This window comes from Pygoscelis adeliae, unplaced genomic scaffold (genome assembly GCF_000699105.1).
Source record: "Pygoscelis adeliae isolate BGI_AS28 unplaced genomic scaffold, ASM69910v1 Scaffold156, whole genome shotgun sequence".
NCBI classification, from domain to species: Eukaryota; Metazoa; Chordata; class Aves; order Sphenisciformes; family Spheniscidae; genus Pygoscelis; species Pygoscelis adeliae.
The window spans coordinates 3,452,249-3,472,789 of NW_008825016.1; the positions used below are offsets into that span (position 1 = coordinate 3,452,249).

Sequence of the window (20,541 nt, forward strand, 5' to 3'; positions counted from 1 at the left end):
GTGAAAAGATCGGTTCCAGCTAGCGCGGCCAGATGGCTAAGGCAGAAGCAAAGGCTGGCGTTTGCCTTTACGCTAAGGATTCAGTGAAGGATTTTTGGTGGATTTCAGTGACAGATGACATGAACTGAATATTGGTGCTAGGAAACTGTTGCTCTGAAGAGAAATATGGTAGTGCAGCATTTTAGAGTCATAGAATCATTTAGGTTGGAAAAGACATTTAGGATCGAGTCCAACCATAAACCTAACACTGCCAAGTCCACCACTAAACCATGTCCCTAAGCACCACGTCTACACGTCTTTTAAATACTTCCAGGGATGGGGACTCAACCACTTCCCTGGGCAGCCTGTTCCAATGCCTGACAACCCTTTCAGTGAAAAAATCTTTCCTAATATCCAATCTAAACCTCCCCTGGCGCAACTTGAGGCTGTTTCCTCTCGTCCTATCGCTTGTTACTTGGGGGAAGAGGCCGACACCCACCTCGCTCCAACCTCCTTTCAGGTAGTTGTAGAGAGTGATGAGGTCTCGCCTGAGTCTCCTTTTCTCCAGGCTAAACAACCCCAGTTCCCTCAGCTGCTCCTCATAAGACTTTTTCTCCAGACCCTTCACCAGCCTCGTTGCCCTTCTCTGGACACACTCCAGCACCTCAATGTCTTTCTTGTAGTGAGGGGCCCAAAACTGAACACAGTATTTGAGGTGCGGCCTCACCAGTGCCGAGTACAGGGGCACGATCACTTCCCTACTCCTGCTGGCCATACTATTTCAGGATGCTATTTTCCTGAAATGTCAGAAAATGCAAAGATCAACCTCATACATTTTCACATATTTGAACTTTAAATCCGTTCCTTAAGCAATGGAGGAGGAGCACACATGCGCTGAGTTGTAATTTGCTTGCAATTGCCTGATCACACTCTATTGTGCATCCCTTGACTTTCCAGTGGTTTGATTTCCACCAGTATAAATACTGTTCTGCCCAAACAGTTTCAAATTTTAGAACTGAATGACCTTGGTGTTGTGAAGGTCACTGTGTGTATGTCCAAACAGAAGTTTGAGTTTGGTGGGCCTGATCTTGTCTCATCGGTCTTGATAAGATGGTTCTTTCCAGAGCGAGTGTCCCAGAAACATTTGATGTGCAGCCCCTAGTACTGCGTAGCTGACCTTTTTTATTATTCTTAAATTAGAAATGGGGATATAAATGTTGTTATATGAAATGCATTAGTGCAAATGCATCTTTAAAATGTATTGAGTTGGAAGAGTTTGGATACAGTATATTTACCATAGTGAAGTATACATGTAGTCAACTACACAGGGTGCAGATTTTAAGAATAACCAATAGTATGCTCTATCTCATGCAACACAAATTTATTAGAGCTCTCATGAGCTTCTCATATGTGATACCACATCTTTTTGTTGTGTTGTTTTTCCTGTCTGCATAGGATTCAAAAAATAGTAGTGGGGGAGGAAGAGATGGCTGCTTTAAAGAGTATCAACTATCTATACACAGAAGAAGTAATTTCTTGTTTCACACAAAGCGTGGCTTCGTTTGGTAATGTTTGTAACCAGCAGGAAGAAAATACAATAGCTTTTTGAAATATTACTTACAACAGGAAAGTGCTATAGTTAAATATTGCTCTCCCGTTCTACGAATTCTGCCAGACACTGATTTTTCACTGTACTTGTATGGCTGATAAAACATTGTGTGGGAAGGTGCTGCTTACCTGTTTATTCCAGCTATATTCATTTCCTTATGGAGAGATGGAATGTGAACCTTCTCTGTTTGCGGAGACCAAAGCATTTTTTGGACATGTTTGTACTAGAATAAATTTATATTGAAGTATATGAAATGGCTAGAGTTGCCTTTTTGTTTGCCCTGTTTAAACTCCCACCATGTAAGCTTAATCATGCTTGTTGTGGCGAAGACTAAAGGATGAAACTTTTAGGAGCACTCAGAATTCACCTGGTTTTTATTGCAGTGGTTTCAAGATGGTTTTCCGTCCTTTTTAATAGAAATGGAAGTTAGAGCAGTGCTGGGCACATGTGAAAATCCTACCCGTAATGTGCATCTTTATTATAGAAAAGATTTATACCTTCTTTCAAATTGCCTTAGGAGACCAGCTTAACATGGAATGTATTTTATTGCTTAAGAGGTAAACGATTGCAGCAACCAGAACCCAAGAGTGTTTTTAATTTCAATAAAAAAAGATGCAAAAGGTCAATTAGTGTTTTAAAAGGTTGGTGCATAAATCAGCGCAGGGCACTGCAAGTCCACGCATATTTTGCAGCAGAACTGTTCTAGCTGTTCTGTATTTTGCGTGTGAGGACCGTTGCCTAGCATCTGTGTTAAAGTAAAATGAAATCACCCTTACTTATGCGGGAAGGGGAGGGGTGCGCTGTGATTACTTATCACCCCGCACATAACCCGATGGGGCACGTGGCCTCCTGGCAGCGCCGGTGACGCAGTGATATTTCACGGTGGCACGAGTAGGTTGCCAAGCAGCAGCTGCTTTTGCCAAGCACCTTGTTTGGAGCCATGACTGCTCGGCACGTCTATTTGTGGCACGGAGCAAAACGCTCAGCGGGGCTGGCCGGCCACCAAGCCTTCTCTGTAAGAGTCCCCATCTGCCTCTGGCAGCCACCGGCATGGGCAGCCGGATTTGAAAGTTCTCCAGAGAAAGCAGCGTGTGAGCGGGGCGACAGTCGTCCGTCAGCGATGATAAAGCAGTGCGGCTGTTTTTGCCTGCTGTCTTCCGAAGCCCTTCTCCGTAGCTGCAGTGGGACACTTCCCCTCCCCTCTTCTGCCGTTTCCTTTAGCACCTTCCCCGCCATCAGCTTTGGCTTCTGATAAGATCCTCAGTGTGCCAGGAGGAGCCTCTCTGTCTTCTTCCTTCCTGCGTGCCTTTTCCAGTTAAATACTGAACTTCTCCCTTTTCTCCTCTCCTTATCACTGCTTCCTTAACAGTGGGCTGGTAGGTTTTATCCCAGATCCCAGGGAATGCCCTTAGGAAGCTGCTGCTGCAAATCAGCAACCCCCTACACGCTTCTCGCTCCCCGTGGACAGCTTCACCTCAGAGTAACCTAGAATTCCCTAATGAAAATGCCATATATTTTTAACAGTGTATTTCAGATCTTGGCAGCACACCTCCAGCAAAATGACAGAAAAGAGAAAGATGGCCAGCTGCTCTGGATTTGTGGACTACCAAACCTTCACAGTAGAAACTATGTTTTGCTTCAGTAGCAGAAAGGCTCTCCTTAAACTCCTGGCAAGCTCCTTTCTTGCTTAATGGAAAACAAATTGGGAGTAATTCCACCAGCAGCGATGGCAATAGGCCTTGACAACCAGGCAGCTTCTACTTATTGCACATATGGAGTCCTATTACCTTGTAAGACTGCTCCTTGAAAAAAGCTAGGAAGATTAAAACAGGCTTTTCGGATGGACATCTTATTGCACTGACCTGCTGTACTACTTGCTTTGCTGCAGCCGTGCAGAAGACTGCGCAGTAGCAAGCCGAAGAAGCAAGCAAATATTTTCCTGTTGACCGCAGAAGACACAAGGCAGCAGAAGTGGCTTCCAGCCACCTTGGTAGCTTGTGGATTTCAGGTTAGTGCAAGGACTGAAGTAGTCCACTGGGAGAAGGAAACTCCTCAGGGCTCTCTGAATCGCAGCAGCAGCCTCCCAGGAGAAATGCCTGCTATCTGGAACAAAACACAAGAAAACAATTGAGGAGATGATCCGTGATAAGGGGAAGAGACAGACTGGCTTGCTGTTTCTTATCTTAGTGGCTTGGTGCACCTGCACTAGTCCTGGATGAATCGGCATGCTTAGTCCATTGTAGTCAGTCTCCCTCGAGTTTTTCATACGCACAAAAGCTCAGCATTGATCTGTGCAGGAAATGTTGGGAAGCAGCATGGAGAAGAAGAGCCGGCACCACTGTGCCTGCACCTCCATTGGCAAACAGTGCTCGTTTTCATCACTGGTGTTCCAGCGGATGCAGAAACCTTTTCTTCTAGCGCTGTTTCCTGCAATGGTGCTCTGGCAAGTTCATCGTGGCCTAGGGCTACAACCTGAGCATTGCTTGATCTGGAACTTGCTCCATGACAGATAAAAATAGGGCTTGAGCTCCAGCCAAGCCATGTAAGTGGTGAGGGTGCAGCCTCCTTAGCCTGTTACAGCTTGTGACTCCTGGTAGCTCTGGTGCAAGATGGATGATCACACCTACGGATGGGTAAATAAGCAGGGTCATGGTGCCTGGGTCCCACCTACCGTGATGTCTTGTGGCGCAGGGGAATAGCTTGCCCAGAGGTTGCTTCCTGCCGAGGGGAGGTGAGGGAAAGATGCCTGACCAAACCCATCCCACAAATTTGGCAGCAGCAGAAACGTAGTGCTGTGTTGGCCAGGCTGTAGGAAGATGGCTACGTGCGAGCCCAGGCCTGCATGGAGAGTGGCGTGTGCGCTGCTGTACGCTTACTGAGCAATCTATCCTGACTAGTGGTGAGAGATACGGCCCAAAACCATCATAAACCAGACCCTCTGCAGTAGGTCCTAGGAAGGTGAAGGCATATTAAGAAGTAGTAGCCTTGACTGGACTTTCTATCGTATCCTTTGTCATCTTCTAGTCCTGATTTCTCTACTTGTTCCCTCTGTTCATCTCCTTCCTGTCCTCTGCTTTCTCATGCCCCCTCGCAGACTAGCAGATTCTTCGGATTCCAAGACACAGTGTGTCATGAGCACAGAGTGCATGCGGTTCTGCAGTTCAATCGATTGCTAATAAGGCTGAGTCAGTTCAACGCAAGAGATGATAGTTACTTGGGACAGCTTCCCAAAACCCTGCTTTGTCTGCAGTTACGAGTTGCTGGAAGCCGAGTATCCCACGTCTGCCACAAGCGCCGCGCTTCAAGCAGGGAGAGCTGCTAGCTGCAGATCTGCAGCTAATCAACCCTGCCTTCCCTAGTAAGCAGTGCACAACAGGATTTTTAAATAGGATATAACCATGAAATAATTGCACGGTTATGTAGGAAGGGATTCTGTGGTGAAGGAATGATTAATTTTTATTCTTTGTTCCTGGTCTTGCTCTCTCAGTTCCCTAATATCCACAGTAAATTACTTCAGCTTTCAAACCTATGAAGTATTCTTACGTTAGATAACTGTTGTAAATGCAGCACATCACTGGAAATCAAGCTTTGTTTTTCCTCCTTCATATATTGCCCATTATAGCATACCTGGCAGTTCGATTAATGGCCTGTGAAGCACAACAGAAACCAAACTATCTGTCTGTACCTACCCCTTCTCTAAAGTGCTGACAAGAAGAAAGATGCCTATAGATAAGTTCAGCACATCTGACTTAGAAGACACAAGTGGAACATTAAAAGCCATTTTTACAATGTAATTCATATACTGTAGCATTAAAGCAATATTTACCTAACGACAGAACTCTTCTCTTCACGCTTTCCACTGCTGGTTTGCCCACGATAAAATGTTGCTGGAATCCGCCTCCCCCCCCCTCAGCAGAAAGTAGCTGCGGACAGGTTTGGCGGTGAACATGTTAGCTCACATAGGTTACCCATAACGCAGCTCTCCCGGGCGGCTGCTATCAGCAGCCGGCAGCGAAGGAAGCCCCTTTCCAGCATCCGAGTTTGCATGAGGGCCTGGCAGGGGAATGTGCTCCCCCGCTCGCAGCTAGCGCCAGTAAATCACAGCGTGACGGGCTCACCGCCCCGCCGCTGAACTTTTAACTTGAAGCTCTAGCAGGGCGCTGAGCAGCTCCAGCTACATGACACGGAGCTGTGAAAGTAAATCACTTCGCTGGGAACAAGGGGAAGTCCAGCATATTGTTTTGCAGACTTTGCCTACAGCTTCTTTGCAGTATAAGCGTAGAATATATACACCCGGGAAAGCAATTAGAGAGAGATGGACTTCCAGCGCAGAGCTCACCCTTACCCTATCCCGGAGGATGAAGAGGTTGCACACAAGGTCGCTCCTGATGCCCACAACTCTGCAGGAAACGAAGGCGAGAAACCGGTGTCAAAGTTGCAACGTAGGCACAGTGACGTAAAACTCTACAAAGAGTTTTGTGACTTTTATGCAAGATTGTAAGTTCGTTCTGTTCGGCTTTGGGGTGTAACTACGGTGGCATTACTGGCACATTGTACATATGTATTTTAGTATCTGAGCTCCGGGCAGGCTGTGTAAGCCGTTCTGTAATGCAACCTTTGCCACTGTTCTGCTTGATACATTGCCAGTTGTAATCGTCAACTAAAATTTGAGCTGTTGCTTTAAACTTCGTCATTAATTGTGTCAGAAATTTTTATCAGCAGTTGAAAACGGGGTTGGAATTTGTCAGGTAGTCTCCCTGACTTCAGGTTGTTTGCCTGTTATTTTGGGCAAACGGATAAACTCCTTCACTAATGCAGAAGTATTACATACATCGCTGTTTTTACATATATGATGCCTTTCAAAGTGAAGTACTTTTGCATACCAAGGAGGAAAGTTTTATGTTTTCATTTGTTTTTGAACTTTGTTTCATGTTTTTGCTTGGATTATACTTTATGTCTGGCAGCATTTAGCATCCTTAGTGCTTGAGAACTCTTGAGGTAATGATGAAAGATCCCAGTTTCTGTTGTGATTATTCTTCATTTAGATTGATGGGGAGGACGGGTGAAGTGACTGAGGTTTTCCCCCACAGAAAGCATACACAATCCATGGAGACCATCAGCGAGCTTTATAGTTAACCACAGTTTATATGTATAATCACTGCCGTTTGTCCATGGGCTTGTCTGTTATGTATGGGATAGACCATCTTCCATCTCATCTCCTTGTGAAATTTGCCCGCTTGTTGTTTCAGCGAGAGGGCGGTGAATATTTGGATAGCAGTTACTGTCTTCCTCTTCTGCAAAGATCTCGACAGAGAGAGAGAGAAAAAAAAGCCAGCTAATAATAACTGCTCAGATGTGGCCTTGCGTAGGGCTCTTCTGTGAGACAGCGTAAGAAATAGATAAAGCATATTCCTTTTGAACCGTGTGCTAGGTGTTTGCTTCCTCCCTCAGATGCTGTGCAAGGAATGAATTCAATTCCTATTGAACGTGGTGGGAGCCAAGAGGTCTTATCCCCTTTTGGGGAAAGGCTTGGCATCTTGCAGAGGACTGAGGGCTCTGCACTTACAGGCACAGCATGATAGCTGTATCAAAATGTGTGCATGCGTGCACATGTGTTTAAAATAATGTCAGTTGTTTAATAAGCTTCCAGACAGATGTTTGAGTCAGTGGTTTTGTCAGCTGTGGTCAGACTGTAATGAAACTGGACCATTGCCCTGTATTTGCTCTCTGCTATCAAATGGTATTAGGGCAGAGAGTTGATCCTGAAAGGCATAGCTTTGAGAGTCTAGGTACGAGTAAGAAAATGCTTGTGAAGGAAAAATCAAGTGAGCCTTTTTCTGGCACAGGAGCCTTAATTAACTGAAACACAGCTGTACTGTCTTCCGCAGGTGTGGACACAATCATAGTGAAGTAGCTAATTCCTCTGACATTTTGCAGCTACTGCGCTGTCATTTTATGGTCACATGCCTTTGAGAAGCAACCAAGGTTGCAATTTGAGTAATTTTTTGCATTCCTGGCATGGGGTCGCCAGCTTGTGTTGGCCTGCGTGTGGGTCGCAGTGGGGCAGCCAGAGCGTTCCCACCCCCCCCCTCGGCCCTGGACTGACACAGGCATGCTGTGAGCTGACCTCCCTGAGATGAACCTTAACAAACCAACCAAAAATCCCATGGCTTCAAACTAAATTTGTAAAATGACTTCAAGCTATACGAAGCTTATATAAGGAATAATTGTTTACCTGCCCTGGTTTTCAGTAATATCTGCCAGACTAGATACCGTACACTCTCACATTGCTTATTTAGAGCTTTTGAACCAATGCTGTTATATGTATTTCAGAATTAGGAATTATTTTGGTATTATCATTTATGCTTTACTATGTGATGCCAGTCCTCAATTATTGTTAATGTTTGCCCTTGTTTTCTGTAATTCTAATGTATTTTGTCATTTTTATAGTACTCCTTCGAATTGCCTGCCTTTTCTTATCATAAAAAGCCTGTAAATGTATCTGTAGTAACAACATTTCTGTTTGGTTTTTTGAATTAATAGTTATTAGAGTGCGTTGTGGGGGTTTTGTTTCTAAAGAGTTTGGGAGCAGGGGCAAATGGTAGTTTTATTTCTGAGGGGATGCCACAAGTCATTAAGTCCATTAAAAAACTTGTGTTGAGCAGCCCAGCGTTAGGCAGATGCAGTTGGCTTTGGGGAAAAGATACCCACAACCAGTGGTGTTGCCTATTTGGGCTAATTTTCTTTCTTTTCTTTTTTCATGACAGCAACATGGCGAACGCGCTTGCAAATGCCATCTGCGAGCGCTGCAGAGCTGGCTTTGCCCCTGCCGAGAAAATTGTCAACAGCAACGGTGAGCTGTACCATGAGCAGTGCTTCGTCTGTGCCCAGTGCTTTCAGCAGTTCCCCGAAGGGCTCTTCTACGAGGTAAACAGGGCAGAGTGCCCCTCTCGCCCCCAGCCTTTGCCTTGTGCCTTCATTCCCATACCAGAAGTAGCTACGGGCAGATCAATAGCTTAGAAAGTTCCGTGGCCATAATGGGGCTCCGAGAGGATATGCCCAACAGAGGGAGAAAAAAGCAATGTTTCTGTGCCAATTTGGAGGACATCAATAACCTTATTTAAATGTATAGCCTCATGCTATCAGAGCTGAGAAAAGAACTGCTGGAGATTTCTCTCTCAGTGTAGACTTTTTCCCCTGAAATCTGTGAAGACAGTCCAGATATCGTGCCAGAAATACAGAGAAAGCGTACTTCTTAGAGGAGAACAGTCATATAGAAGGAAACCCCAGCATCCTGCGGTCCACAGAAGGTTTATTGCTGAGTTGAGTGAGGCCAGTACGGCATGTGAAAAGTTGCTCGTAGGGATGACCTGGAAGTCAGCATGCTGAGATCAGGGTGTGTGGAGAGCCCAAACGAGAGGGGGCCTATGTAGGATCAACTCTAGGTTTAACAAACTGGAGTATTCAAAATTAGCGGTTCTTACAGTCTTTCAAGGGTTAAAACCCACTCTCACTCATATTTCTCAGCCCCAGGTAGATTGCCCTCAGCTCAGATGGGTATCTTGATATTGGTGTCATTTTCTTTTGCCTTCCCCTATCGTGGATGTGGCTTGGCTATCTCAAGGACAAAGTGGCTTTAGTGAAAGCTTTAGACTAGTTCATAAAATACGAAGTGATTGGTATAAGGAAGGGTAGATGATGTGAGACAGGGCATTGCTGTCTGAGAGATAAGGTCCTGCTCAAGTAGCTTGTAGTCCAACTTACAGTAGCAGTTACAGGATTTATGTCGTACTGTGATCTGAAAAGGAAGGTGAGCAGTGTGTTAGAAGCACAATGCTGTGCTCTCACGTACAGTGTGCCACCCTTGTGGCAAGAGCACAACTGTTTAACTTCCACAGTAGTATTTCTGATTTGACAGAGCCACGTTACGTGGTGATGAGGAGTGGCCGAGGGAGGAGTGTGGATTGGAAAAGAGACTGGCAAAGGGGATTCCTGGGGTTTGCTTTCTCTCACCTTGTTTGAGGAACAAAAGACTTCGGTGCTGTAGGGATAGTGTTGCACAAATTGTGGTAAATGAGCCACTAGTGTTCCATAAGACATCAAAAGGTGAGCTGCAAGGCAGTAGCAATTAAATAAAAACAAAACACCCCCTAGATACTTACATGTTGCATTACAATTGTTAATATATACTGAGCTGCTGCCTGCTTGCAGGCATGGTAAGAAGTCCATCCTGACGTGTTAAGACCTGAGGCAAATGTAAAGTGATACAAGTGTTTTAAAACTAAAATATTTGTAATTGTGTTAATAAAATAATCTTAAAACAATAAAATGTATTTTCTCTAAATAATAAGTACTTTATTCATCCTTTTTCTCACTCAAAAAACAGTGAGACATTCCAGGCACCTCTTTCAGAAAGTCAAATGGTCCTTTGTTAAAGATAAAAGTTTGAGAAATCCTGCTCTAGGCAGCCTGTGTCTCCTAGGGGATAGACAAGGACCACAATGGAAAGGCAGTCTTACTTTTGCACCTAGTCCAAGAATATTACAACCTCTCTGTTGCTCACAGGTGGCCATACCTGAATCTCCTTGGCAGGGATGAGTATCCTGGTGGTGTTTAGATATATTGGATGTAGGCATTTTGCTTCCTACTGCTACCTTGTTAACATTCATATTCATTATGGTTGGTCTTTGAGCACTGTCTTACTGCAAAGTGGTGGTCCCTGTTAAAGACAGAAGATCAGAAGTGAGTGTCGATAGATTGTCCCGCGAATGAAATGTCCCCATGTACTAAACATGTTTGGTTAATGTTGCTAGGGGTTTTTTTCAGGCTGGGTAGGGACTTTGTTGTTGAGAAATGTTACATAGAAAGTGGAAAGTTTCAGTTAAGATTAGACACTTTTTGCCACAGCTATTATAGAGGTAAAATAATTGTGATGAGGATTAAATGAATGCATAAAGACTTGTGCATGGCTTGAACTTCACATCACCCTTCTGCCTCTAGCCCTTCTAGTATCCACCACAAGATCTTGCAGTTTCTCTCCGCACCAGCAAGTCTGTCTGCTGCTGTTGAAGAGAGGTACTATTTGGTCTGTTTAAGCCCTCTGACAGCTTTCAGGTGATGGCTTATAAATCTTACCCAGCCTTCCTCCCCCATCTATACTGGCCTGTCCTGGGCATCTTCTAGAGAGTGGAGAGGTCAGTGGATATCCGTGCTGTCCCAGTCCTCATGCCTTTGGGGCTGTTGCAGCTGGGAAATCTTTGGCAGGGCCTTCTCCTCTGTCTCTGCACCCTGTAGGGTGTCCACACATGTCCCGTGATGCCAGAAAGACTCTCACGTAGCACTGAAGTGGCCAGTGAGATGATTGCAGTGGAAACCCCAACATGTTTCCTGGTGGTGCTGCTCAGGGTGAAGGCAGATAAGGGCACAGCTTGCTCTTCTTTCATTCGACACCTCGGTACTAGAGATGAGAATGTACTGGGTGACAGCGTTTGGGGCAGAGGCAGGGACAGTCCTAAGCAGGTGGACAGCGGGCTTAGGTTGGCCAATGCTCAGGAGGTGGCTGACAGTTCTCTGAGGACTTGAGATGATCTGTATCACTGTCAAGAAAAAGTGACTGGAGGAGATGGACAGAAAGGATATCTTCCTCTGACTGGCTTAATGCGCTCTTTGAGAAGACGGATGCGTTTGGAGGTGTGGCCAGGTAACATGTTTTTCTGAGCAGGTTCCCCATAAACACAGGCATTGTTGATTGCCCAGCATGAGTTTGTGTTTATTTTGTGCCTGGTTTAGCTAAGCTAGTGTTTCTCAGAAATGATTTCCAGCTCTTAGCAATTAGGAAGTCAAATATTCTTCCCCTGCCTATTGCAAGCCTTGCAGAGTTCCCCCAGTTAGTCATTAAGCTGCTTATCACATTAGCCATCAAACGCTGCCAGCAGCTTTCACGCTGTGTTCCATGGGTAGGGCCTGAACTGGCCAGGCTGATGCAGGTCTCCTGCGCTACGAGACGTGTCTCCAGGCTGCCTGCAGGGACCCCGATCAGCACAGCTCGCCGTGGTCTGGCACCAGAGCCGAGCCACTTGCAGGCACAAGCGGTGCCATGCCGGAGCAGTGCCCATCCGCAGCTTGGAGTTTGCACAGCGTAGCAGGAATTTTGTTGATGTCCTCGTGAGCCTATGTTAGAAATGATAATACGGATTCGTAACCAGCCAGTGTTGGCCTTGTTGCATAAGGGTGTAGGCGAGAGCTGTGTGCCTAATGTTGCACGGGAACTGTAGGTTTAGGACCTGCTAGGGCATATTTATGTTCCAGTTTGCTCAGTGTCATCAGTTTAGCATGCTTTCTTATGCACTCAACCTAAACAGAAATTAGCACAAGCACATGCCAGCAGAGTTTCCGAACTCGACGTGCTTTGCCGTCAGTTGTGAAGTGGTAGCAATTCTGGTCTGCTTTTACTCCACCACCTGGCAGCTGTGTATTCCCTAGAGCTGCTGTTGCAGAGTCTTACAACAGGTAGCAGTGCACAGTCCTATACTGATAGCAGAACAGCCAGCTTAAATGGAGAGCCTCGGTGGCAGCGCGCTCAGAGGGACAGGTTGGCCCCACTGTAATCAGTCAGCGGGCATTTCCTCCAACCCACATTACTCTCGGGTCCAAGAATGGCTCCTCCCTACTAGAGGTTGCCCATGTCTCCCACTGGGGAGTGTGGGCACCTCACCTTCAGACAGGGGAGGTTAGGAGAGATGAGTCCTACCCCTGGTCCAGCTGTTCGTTAAGAGCCTCTTGCTGGGTGCTTTTAGAAGAAACCCAACGTGCTCTGCGCTGTGCTGAGGTGGGGGAGATGGAAGGGATTAGAGAGGTGCATCCCACAGTAGAAGAAATACAGCAAAATCCTTATGGACTACTTACAAGAGCTACAATTGGGGAATCTGTATTATTATTATTATTATTATTAATCTTATAATAATACAATAACATTGAATGGCACGTGACTTTTGTCTCCTAAATGAGAAGGAGTTCCCTTCAGTTTGGGGGTTTTTCTAAGATGTTTGTAATAAGCTATAGGAAGATTAAAGGAAGGAGCAGCTGCAATGCACTTGTCAGATTTGTTTCTATTCCAGTTGCACTTCGAGTGTTTTCTTAAAATGGGCTTTACCAGAAACTACCTTAGAGAAAGGGTCTTTAAAGACTCAGTTTTTGTGCATGTCTTTCCACTAAGTTAGCTAAAAACATGGAGATCAGCTGGAGGTTATGTCACGGTGAAAAGTTCTATGCATAGCCCTTTAACTCATGGACCTCCAGCATACAACAGTCAAATGACCTTGCTTTTAAAATATGTGCTGTGGGATTTGTTACAGAAGCTCAAGGCTTTCTCTGACGGATGAACTGCTTGGTCATCCACAAAAGGCAGCACAAATGAGCCAAGAAGGTTGAAAATATAAACAAGACTGAATGGTAACCAACCTGCCTGATGCAAACCAGAGAGGAAGAAAACCTGTTTGGTCCACCCAGATCAACATGTGGTGGCTCTGAAATCCAAACAAACCTAAGCATCTCCCATTGGACCACCTGTTTACACAAAACAGGAAGATTTCGGATTTTTTTCAGTTTAAAAAGGATTTTATCCAGCAGGAAGCAACCACAATTCACAATGAACCAATAATTTCTATTACTCTTTGAGTCCTCTGTCTCTCAATCTTTTTTTTAAAAAAGCTCCAATTAAAAAAGTCATCTGTTTTAGAATATTACACTGGAAAAACACTTGATAAATTGCTAGCAGACACTTCTGAAAGAGTCTGTATTGAGCACGTCTTTCTGGTCCTAGTAGGTGCAATTCAGGTTGGGCATAGGAATTAAGTTTCTGATCTCAAGTATCCAGTGACTTCTAGAGTGTTTCATTAGATCCTCATCCTGCCAGTGGCTCTGTATATTGCACAAGTAATTACTGTACGTATGTTGTAATTGATCCTTGGAATTTCATAGTATAAAATGGGTAATCTTGAAGCACATTGCTGTATTTTCTGTCCGTGCACCAGAATTTCATTTGTGGGTAGTATTTTATGCTATTCGCTTTGCTTTGTCTTAGACCCAGTAAAAAGAAAGGAGTGGTGTTTCCTGCTGTCCCCCTTTTTCCACTGCTTTAAACTCAGACATTCAAATCCAAACATTTTATAGCATACCTAATATTGTCTATCTGGTTTTGACATGCTAGTTGGCATTTGTGTCTAGTAATGATGTGCCTGAAGGTATCTAAACATTTCCCTTCATTTCAGGACATACTTGCCTACATGTTTTTACATATTCTTCGGCTAAGTTGCTAATGCAGTGCTGTAGAACTTTTTTTTTTCCATTTTTTTTTTTCCTATGCAAGCTTGAACTGCAGCTGAACTTCTGTAAGCTGTGAGAAAATTCAGATGCAAATCCAAATCCCTGAAGATCGGTTCCCTATTTCATCTGGTCTATGTAGTGAACTTTGTTGCTTAAAATTTGGACTTGATGATCTTAAGGGTCTTTTCCAGCCTAAACAATTCTATGATTCTATGAAATAAGCATAACGAAGGAAAAGCCTTATTTCCCTTCATGTTTTGGCTGTACTGCTCCATAAATTGCAAAGATTTCTGTCCCTGGGTGTTCTTCCTTTCCCTGTACTTACTTCCTCCGGTATGCTGGGTCATTCTTGCAGGAAATGTAGAGTAGGGAAGAGATCAAATGGGTTCAGGGAAAATGCTTCCCCCCAGGAAAGGTTTTCGTTAGCTAATTTCCTGCCCAGAATTGTTCAGTTGCATCAGTGTTTCTCCAGTCTGTCAAAATTCAGACGTCTCTTGTGATGTAAATGGGTGACAGAAAACGCCTTACACTCTCAGCAGTATTAGAGGAGAGGTGTGCTATTAACGCTACATGCTAACTAGTAGCTGAATCAAGGTGGGTGGATTTAATGCCTAGCACATGGTCTGTTTTTTTGTGCAGCCCCTCATGTTTTACTACCTAATTGCATCTGGAAACAAACTGGTATGCTACAGCATTTATGTTAAGAGCATGCTCCTCATCCCTCTAACACTCAGTTTTTTTTCCATTTGCAGTTTGAAGGGAGGAAGTACTGTGAACATGATTTCCAAATGCTTTTTGCCCCTTGCTGCCATCAATGTGGTAAGTTTTACATCGAGGTGAAACACTTCACACCGATCACAAATGGGAACATCAGCGGGGGAAGACGTGCAACCCTTGTATATGTCCTCTGGAAGGTGGCCCTGTGCAGCTGAGCATCTGAACTTCCAGAATGAACTAGACTTCAGGGAATTTGGGAAGCTGCTTTTCCTAATGGTCATCAAACAATAATATTAAAAAAAAAAAAGTTTGCATTATTTGAGTGAGTGGTTTAGCTGTTGATCCAGTGATCCAATGAACAGACCATTCATTACTCCTGATTATATATATCTATACATCCGCATGTGCTCATATTTGGCCCTTCTCATGCAGCTGAAACCCTGCAACAAGTCTTTGTCATCTGCTTTGACTACTGTAACCCACCCACGCTGTCCTACTCCACAGAAGCGGGGACAGTCTTCATCATCTAGTGTTATAATCAAATGATGGTCAGCTGGTCCCCTGTCGTATTTTTGAAACAAATACCTTTAAGGCTTCAGCGTCTAATGTCCACCCTACATAACACTGAGGGCTGCTTTTTATTTGCCATTTTTGATGTAAATGCTTGCATGTCTTTTGCGCTGTGATCATTTGCACATTTTTTTCTCCCCGTGCGTGGCACATCGTGCTCGGGCAGGGCTGGGAAGTCATTACTTGACTATTGCTTAAACTGGTCTGGAAGCTCTTGTGTTTCTGTGGCACCTTGGCAAGGTGCTACGGCTTTCACTTACCTCAGTGAGGCCTTTCCCCATGCGGAGGGAGGGGTTGAACACCAAGTGAGAGGGAAGCAGATGTTATGGACCTTTGAATTTAAAGCTGCAGATGTGAACAAGCAGGGGAAGAGGAAGAAATGGGTCGGTGGCAATTTCTGAGGAGCTACGCTGCCTGCCTCCTGGATTTCTCCTGCCCAGCTGGCACAGCTCCCATTGCTCCTGCCCTGGCTCCTTGTAGCGCCAGCTCCCTTAAAACCTCATCAAGGTACTGAGCAGAGCTGGGCTTTGGCACTGTTTGGATTTAGTAAGTACAGCCAAAATCGATGGGGCTGTTGTCAGCGATGAGGCCTCGCACATTCCTGACATTTCTAGAGTCCGTCAGGTTTTGTTCTTGAAAAGCTATGACTTCATGGGAACGCCACAGAGTCGCACGCTGGATGTTATCGTCTGCATCAGTTACCTGCCCGATCGCTCCCCTTTGGCAGCTGTTTGAGTCGTACGTTCTCCAAAGCCAGGACTCAGCCTCCTGCAGCACTGGGAAGCTGAGCTCCCAACGCATTTTTAGGCAGAGCCTTTGCACTGCTTAGGGGCCTTGGCTACAACGTCCGCATAGAGAACGACAAAATCACATGCGTGGTGGACATGGCTCCACTGCCTGTGCAGTACAGTCACATCGTGCATGCAAAACAGTAGTTCTCACACTATTTTTTTGATGCATCACAGGATTCCTGTGGTAGGCCAGAAGTTGTGTGTGTTGGATTGACTGTTCTGCAGCTTCACTGCGGCTTTGCGTTTTGACTCTGCGGGGGTTTTTTTGCAGGAGGTCCACAGCCACCCAATCTCAGTTCTGTTGTGCTTTGAGTACAGAGCCCCTTCAAGGCTTGGTCCTAGTCAAGTAGAAACCACTACTATGTACACGACAAGTTACAATTGTCATCTTCTAAAAGAAAAGGAGGAGAAAGATGACTAGGACACAAGAAAGCCATATTATATAAAGAATTCCATATATTTCTTAATAGTTTGAGAACAGATAAGTAAAAACAGGGAAGGGAATGAAAAAGGATGATTGCAGAGAGAAGGTGGGAGTGTGCATGTAGAAGGGCTTATATGTAAAGAACAGAAGGTCCTCCGTCAGCAAGGATATTTTCTTCTGACGCATAGCAAAAAACCCAAACAAACCCGAATTCCAGAGTTTAGAGCCAGAACTATGATACTGAAAGCAATATATCCTCCCACATTTGGTGGGGAGGAAGAGGATGATGACGTCACTGTAGCGATTCGGTTGTGGCTTTAACTTTGTCTGGCATGGTATTTTACATTCCGGTGTTGTGTTTCTCACAGGTGAGTTCATTATTGGTCGTGTTATTAAAGCTATGAACAATAGCTGGCATCCAGAGTGCTTCTGCTGTGATATCTGCCAACAAGTATTGGCCGATATTGGATTTGTCAAGAATGCCGGCAGGTAAATCTTCACCCTTCCTTCTGTTACTGATCATGAATAAAATTAACTGAGAGAGGGGACTGAGAGGTTTTGGTTCCTGAAACTTTCCAGCTGAGGTGGAGCAACTGAAGCGTCTTTTGTGGGGAAGAGGTCTAAGAGTGCATTACAAAACTAAGAATGGGTATCTTAAAATATACACTTAAAATATTAACAGTTTACCTACTTCAAAACCAGATTTCTCAGCAAACATATTCTCTACCTGGTAACGTTTTGGGGCCATTGTGATACATCAGAAGAGAGAAAACATTCAGATATAGAAGCATTGCCTTTGTTTTTTTAATACGAGTTTTTACTTTCTTTTTCCAACTTGTGTTTCCAAGTTTGGTCTCGTTTAGCACCTTATTTATTAATAATTGCTTTAAGTTCAGCGAGACACAGAGTAGGATATTTTTACCAGCTGTGATCACAAGAATGTTTTACAAGTGGATCCTATGGCCGTTGGCTTCATGTGTATAATATGATATACGTAGTTATTTACAGAATGAGGACCTGTGTGGTAATGCAGCTTCCAATCTAAATTTTTGGGATTTTGAGAGTAAAACACTCAGCAGTGAGAATTTATCACAAACTTTGTTTTCTGTGTTTCAACACAGCCTAAACTCAAGTGAGCTGAAGAAATTCTATCCCTGTGGCAAGAGAAAATAAAATGATAGCCCTCCCTCTTCTGAACTTGGTTTGCCTAACAAGGAAAGTGTTTTAAAGACTATTTTCCCTCCAAAAAGGGCCGACTGAAATGAGATTCTAATAGATTTTTTGTTTATATTTTGCACTGTAGTACCTGGTACCAGTACTTACCTCTCTCTTCAATGCTGTTTCAGACATCTCTGCCGTCCTTGCCATAACAGGGAAAAAGCCAGAGGCCTGGGAAAGTACATTTGCCAGAAGTGTCATGCCATTATCGACGAACAGCCTCTCATATTCAAAAATGATCCTTATCACCCTGATCATTTCAACTGTGCAAACTGCGGGTAACTTGAGTTCTGCAAAGTAAAACAGGAAAATGCTGGGTTTATTTGCTTCATCGATTTACATCTTAAAGTGAAAACCTGTCCTGTACAACTGGCAAGAGGGGTGGGGTCTGGGTGCCTTGCGGCCAGATGTGTGTAACTGCTTTTGGGATGGTGGGGTTGGACCTTGAGTTCAAACAACAGCTGACCTGTTGGGGAATAAAGAAAGGTTGGCCTCTGCAGGACAAGGTGGTACCTTACAAAATACAAAGTATGGACACAGATAACGGTTTCTGTAGCAGTGAAATGATAGCTTGTTATTCTGCTATGAAGGGAAGAAAAGTGGTCCTCTTTGGCTGCTTGAGTTACTATCTTGCCTATGTCATTTCTTTTTAGTTGAGTGGCATGCAAACTTTGTTCTCTCCTTTTAAAGCCTATCTTTTTCTTAGAAGCTTTCTCCCACCTCATCAGCTTCTGCAGCTGCAGTACATGAAGCTGCACATTTCTACATCCTGCACTGATGCGGAGATCAGGGGGCATCGTAGGATATAGCGTGGATTATTAGGTGTTTATTTGTGGTGCAAAGGAAGCTATCATTTCAGTGCCATAGCAAGGGCTGGTTTGAGTAACAACATGTGGTGGTATGTCAGTGGCAACCAGTTGAGAGCATTAGTGAGTACAATCACGTTTAAAGTTTAGCTGTTCTCAGTATTCTAACCATGCACATTACTAAAAAGTAGAGTATATGAGATTCTGCAATTGGCAATGAATAAACTTGGCTAGCTCATGTGGGTCCGTAGTTTTCTTTCTCTGAAGTTTGATACAACAGGGAAAATGTACCTAGATGCAGAAGACTACATTTTACTTTCAGTTACAGTTGTACAAATCTTAAGTAAAGTGGTGATAAGAGTGCCAGAATATAAACCAAACATGTCTGCAGCTTGCAGACACACATTTGTGCTACATAACCAGAATGCAGAACGACAATAGCTTAGTAGCTGTTTTCAGAGAGGCTTAGTGTGACTCACTTAGCAGCCTGTTCTCGGTTTACTGTGATCAGTCTTGAACTATGTTGAACTATGTCATATTTGATGCTGCTGCGTTACTGTAATACAAATACAATTTCTAAAACAAATGCTAAAAATTATTTTTTTCTTTTCAGAAACTCTCAAGAGTTGACATTGTTCGGTGCCTTTATTCATGCTCTCAATTCATTAACTTTTCAACAGGAAGGAACTTACTGCTGATGCTCGTGAGTTGAAGGGAGAATTATACTGCTTACCCTGCCATGACAAAATGGGTGTCCCCATCTGTGGGGCATGTAGAAGACCAATTGAAGGCCGTGTGGTGAATGCTATGGGCAAACAATGGCATGTGGAGGTAAACGTCAGATGATACATTGTCTTTTCCAAACATAAACATTAACATGCTTATTTGGGATTTTGCTGATCAATTTCAATGAAAGGATTAGCAAAGTATGCAGCAAGGATCAGTAAATGCCTTCTCCTAATCCCATCTTCAACCTTCTTGTGGCTGGTCTTCCACTGTGAAGTAGGAGTTATCTCCTACCTTACAGAAAGCTTTGACTGTGAAGCTAAAATCAGTAATCAAAGGAAGCACTGTGAGGTCCTTATAGAAGAAAATTTCAGAGTGCAAAACAGTACGTGTGGTAAGGCAGTAAAATTCTGTGGCAACCATAATATTACTGAGCATCATAATACCCGTATGTCTTCCACAGTCACCTGCCATGTGACTAAATATCTCTAAAGCACTTTATGTGAGGGTTTGTATTTCAGGGCCATGTACAAGATTTAGGAAGATAAACAGTCTATTCCTTTTGAAAATCTCCTCCAGCAAATGCTTTCTTCACAAGAGTGTAATGTTGGTGCAAATTATTTAAAATATTTTCATTCTGTTCATTGATAACATATCAGAATCCCTTTGCTTGATTTTTTTTTTTTGTAACTTTTGGATTGAAATGTTGAAGACATTAAAAGGAGCATTATTTTAGTGGTCTAAATGTAGAAACAAGTTTTAACTCTCCTTTTCAAGATGGCACAGCTAGCTCAGTAGACTTCAGTCATGTTCAGTACTGGGCGTGGTTGGTTTGCTTTCCAGAAAAAATACCATTACTTCCAAGTAATCCAAAAAATTGTATGTAATTTTCTTTGTAGCATTTTGTTTGTGCAAAATGTGAAAAGCCATTCCTGGGTCATCGTCATTACGAGAGAAAAGGTTTGGCATATTGTGAAACCCACTACAATCAGGTAAGGTTGCGTACTTTTAAAAATAGTGTTAATTGGTAAACTAATGAATTGGTTTTGTTAGATAGAGATGAAATCCCATAGACATTCTTCTGTTTTCGTCTAGGCACCTGTGGGTGTAATGCCGATTACCAGATGTTCTGTGGCAGTCAATTTATATGGGTTTCTCTATACATTGGTCTGGTATCGAGAAATAAAACTGCAGGGATTCACAAAGGCTAGCCAGGACAATCAGTATCGAGTTGTTCGTCAAGTTTAGTGGTACTTAAGTAGAGCTGTTATGAGCTTTTACGTGACTGTGAGATCAGAGCAGGTAATGACACTCAATCTTTCCCAAGAAGCTGAAGAAGATTTGCCGCTCAGTAGCTGCGGTTTAAGACGAGGCCCT

At 43.9% G+C, this 20,541-nt stretch overlaps 1 protein-coding gene across 2 annotated transcripts in view; it reads left to right on the forward strand.

Moving 5' to 3' along the window:
* Positions 1 to 5,757: 5,757 nt before the first annotated feature.
* The window catches only part of LIMS1 (LIM and senescent cell antigen-like domains 1), a 20,523-nt gene continuing 5,739 nt past the window's right edge, over positions 5,758 to 20,541 (forward strand). For both annotated transcript variants that reach the window (XM_009326254.1, XM_009326255.1), the window contains exons 1-7: positions 5,758 to 6,085; positions 8,356 to 8,515; positions 14,665 to 14,731; positions 16,783 to 16,903; positions 17,761 to 17,910; positions 19,119 to 19,269; positions 20,064 to 20,156. In XM_009326254.1, coding sequence (XP_009324529.1) covers positions 5,904 to 6,085; positions 8,356 to 8,515; positions 14,665 to 14,731; positions 16,783 to 16,903; positions 17,761 to 17,910; positions 19,119 to 19,269; positions 20,064 to 20,156 — 924 coding nt within the window. In that variant the 5' untranslated portion in view covers positions 5,758 to 5,903. The remainder of the gene's footprint in view (positions 6,086 to 8,355; positions 8,516 to 14,664; positions 14,732 to 16,782; positions 16,904 to 17,760; positions 17,911 to 19,118; positions 19,270 to 20,063; positions 20,157 to 20,541) is intronic.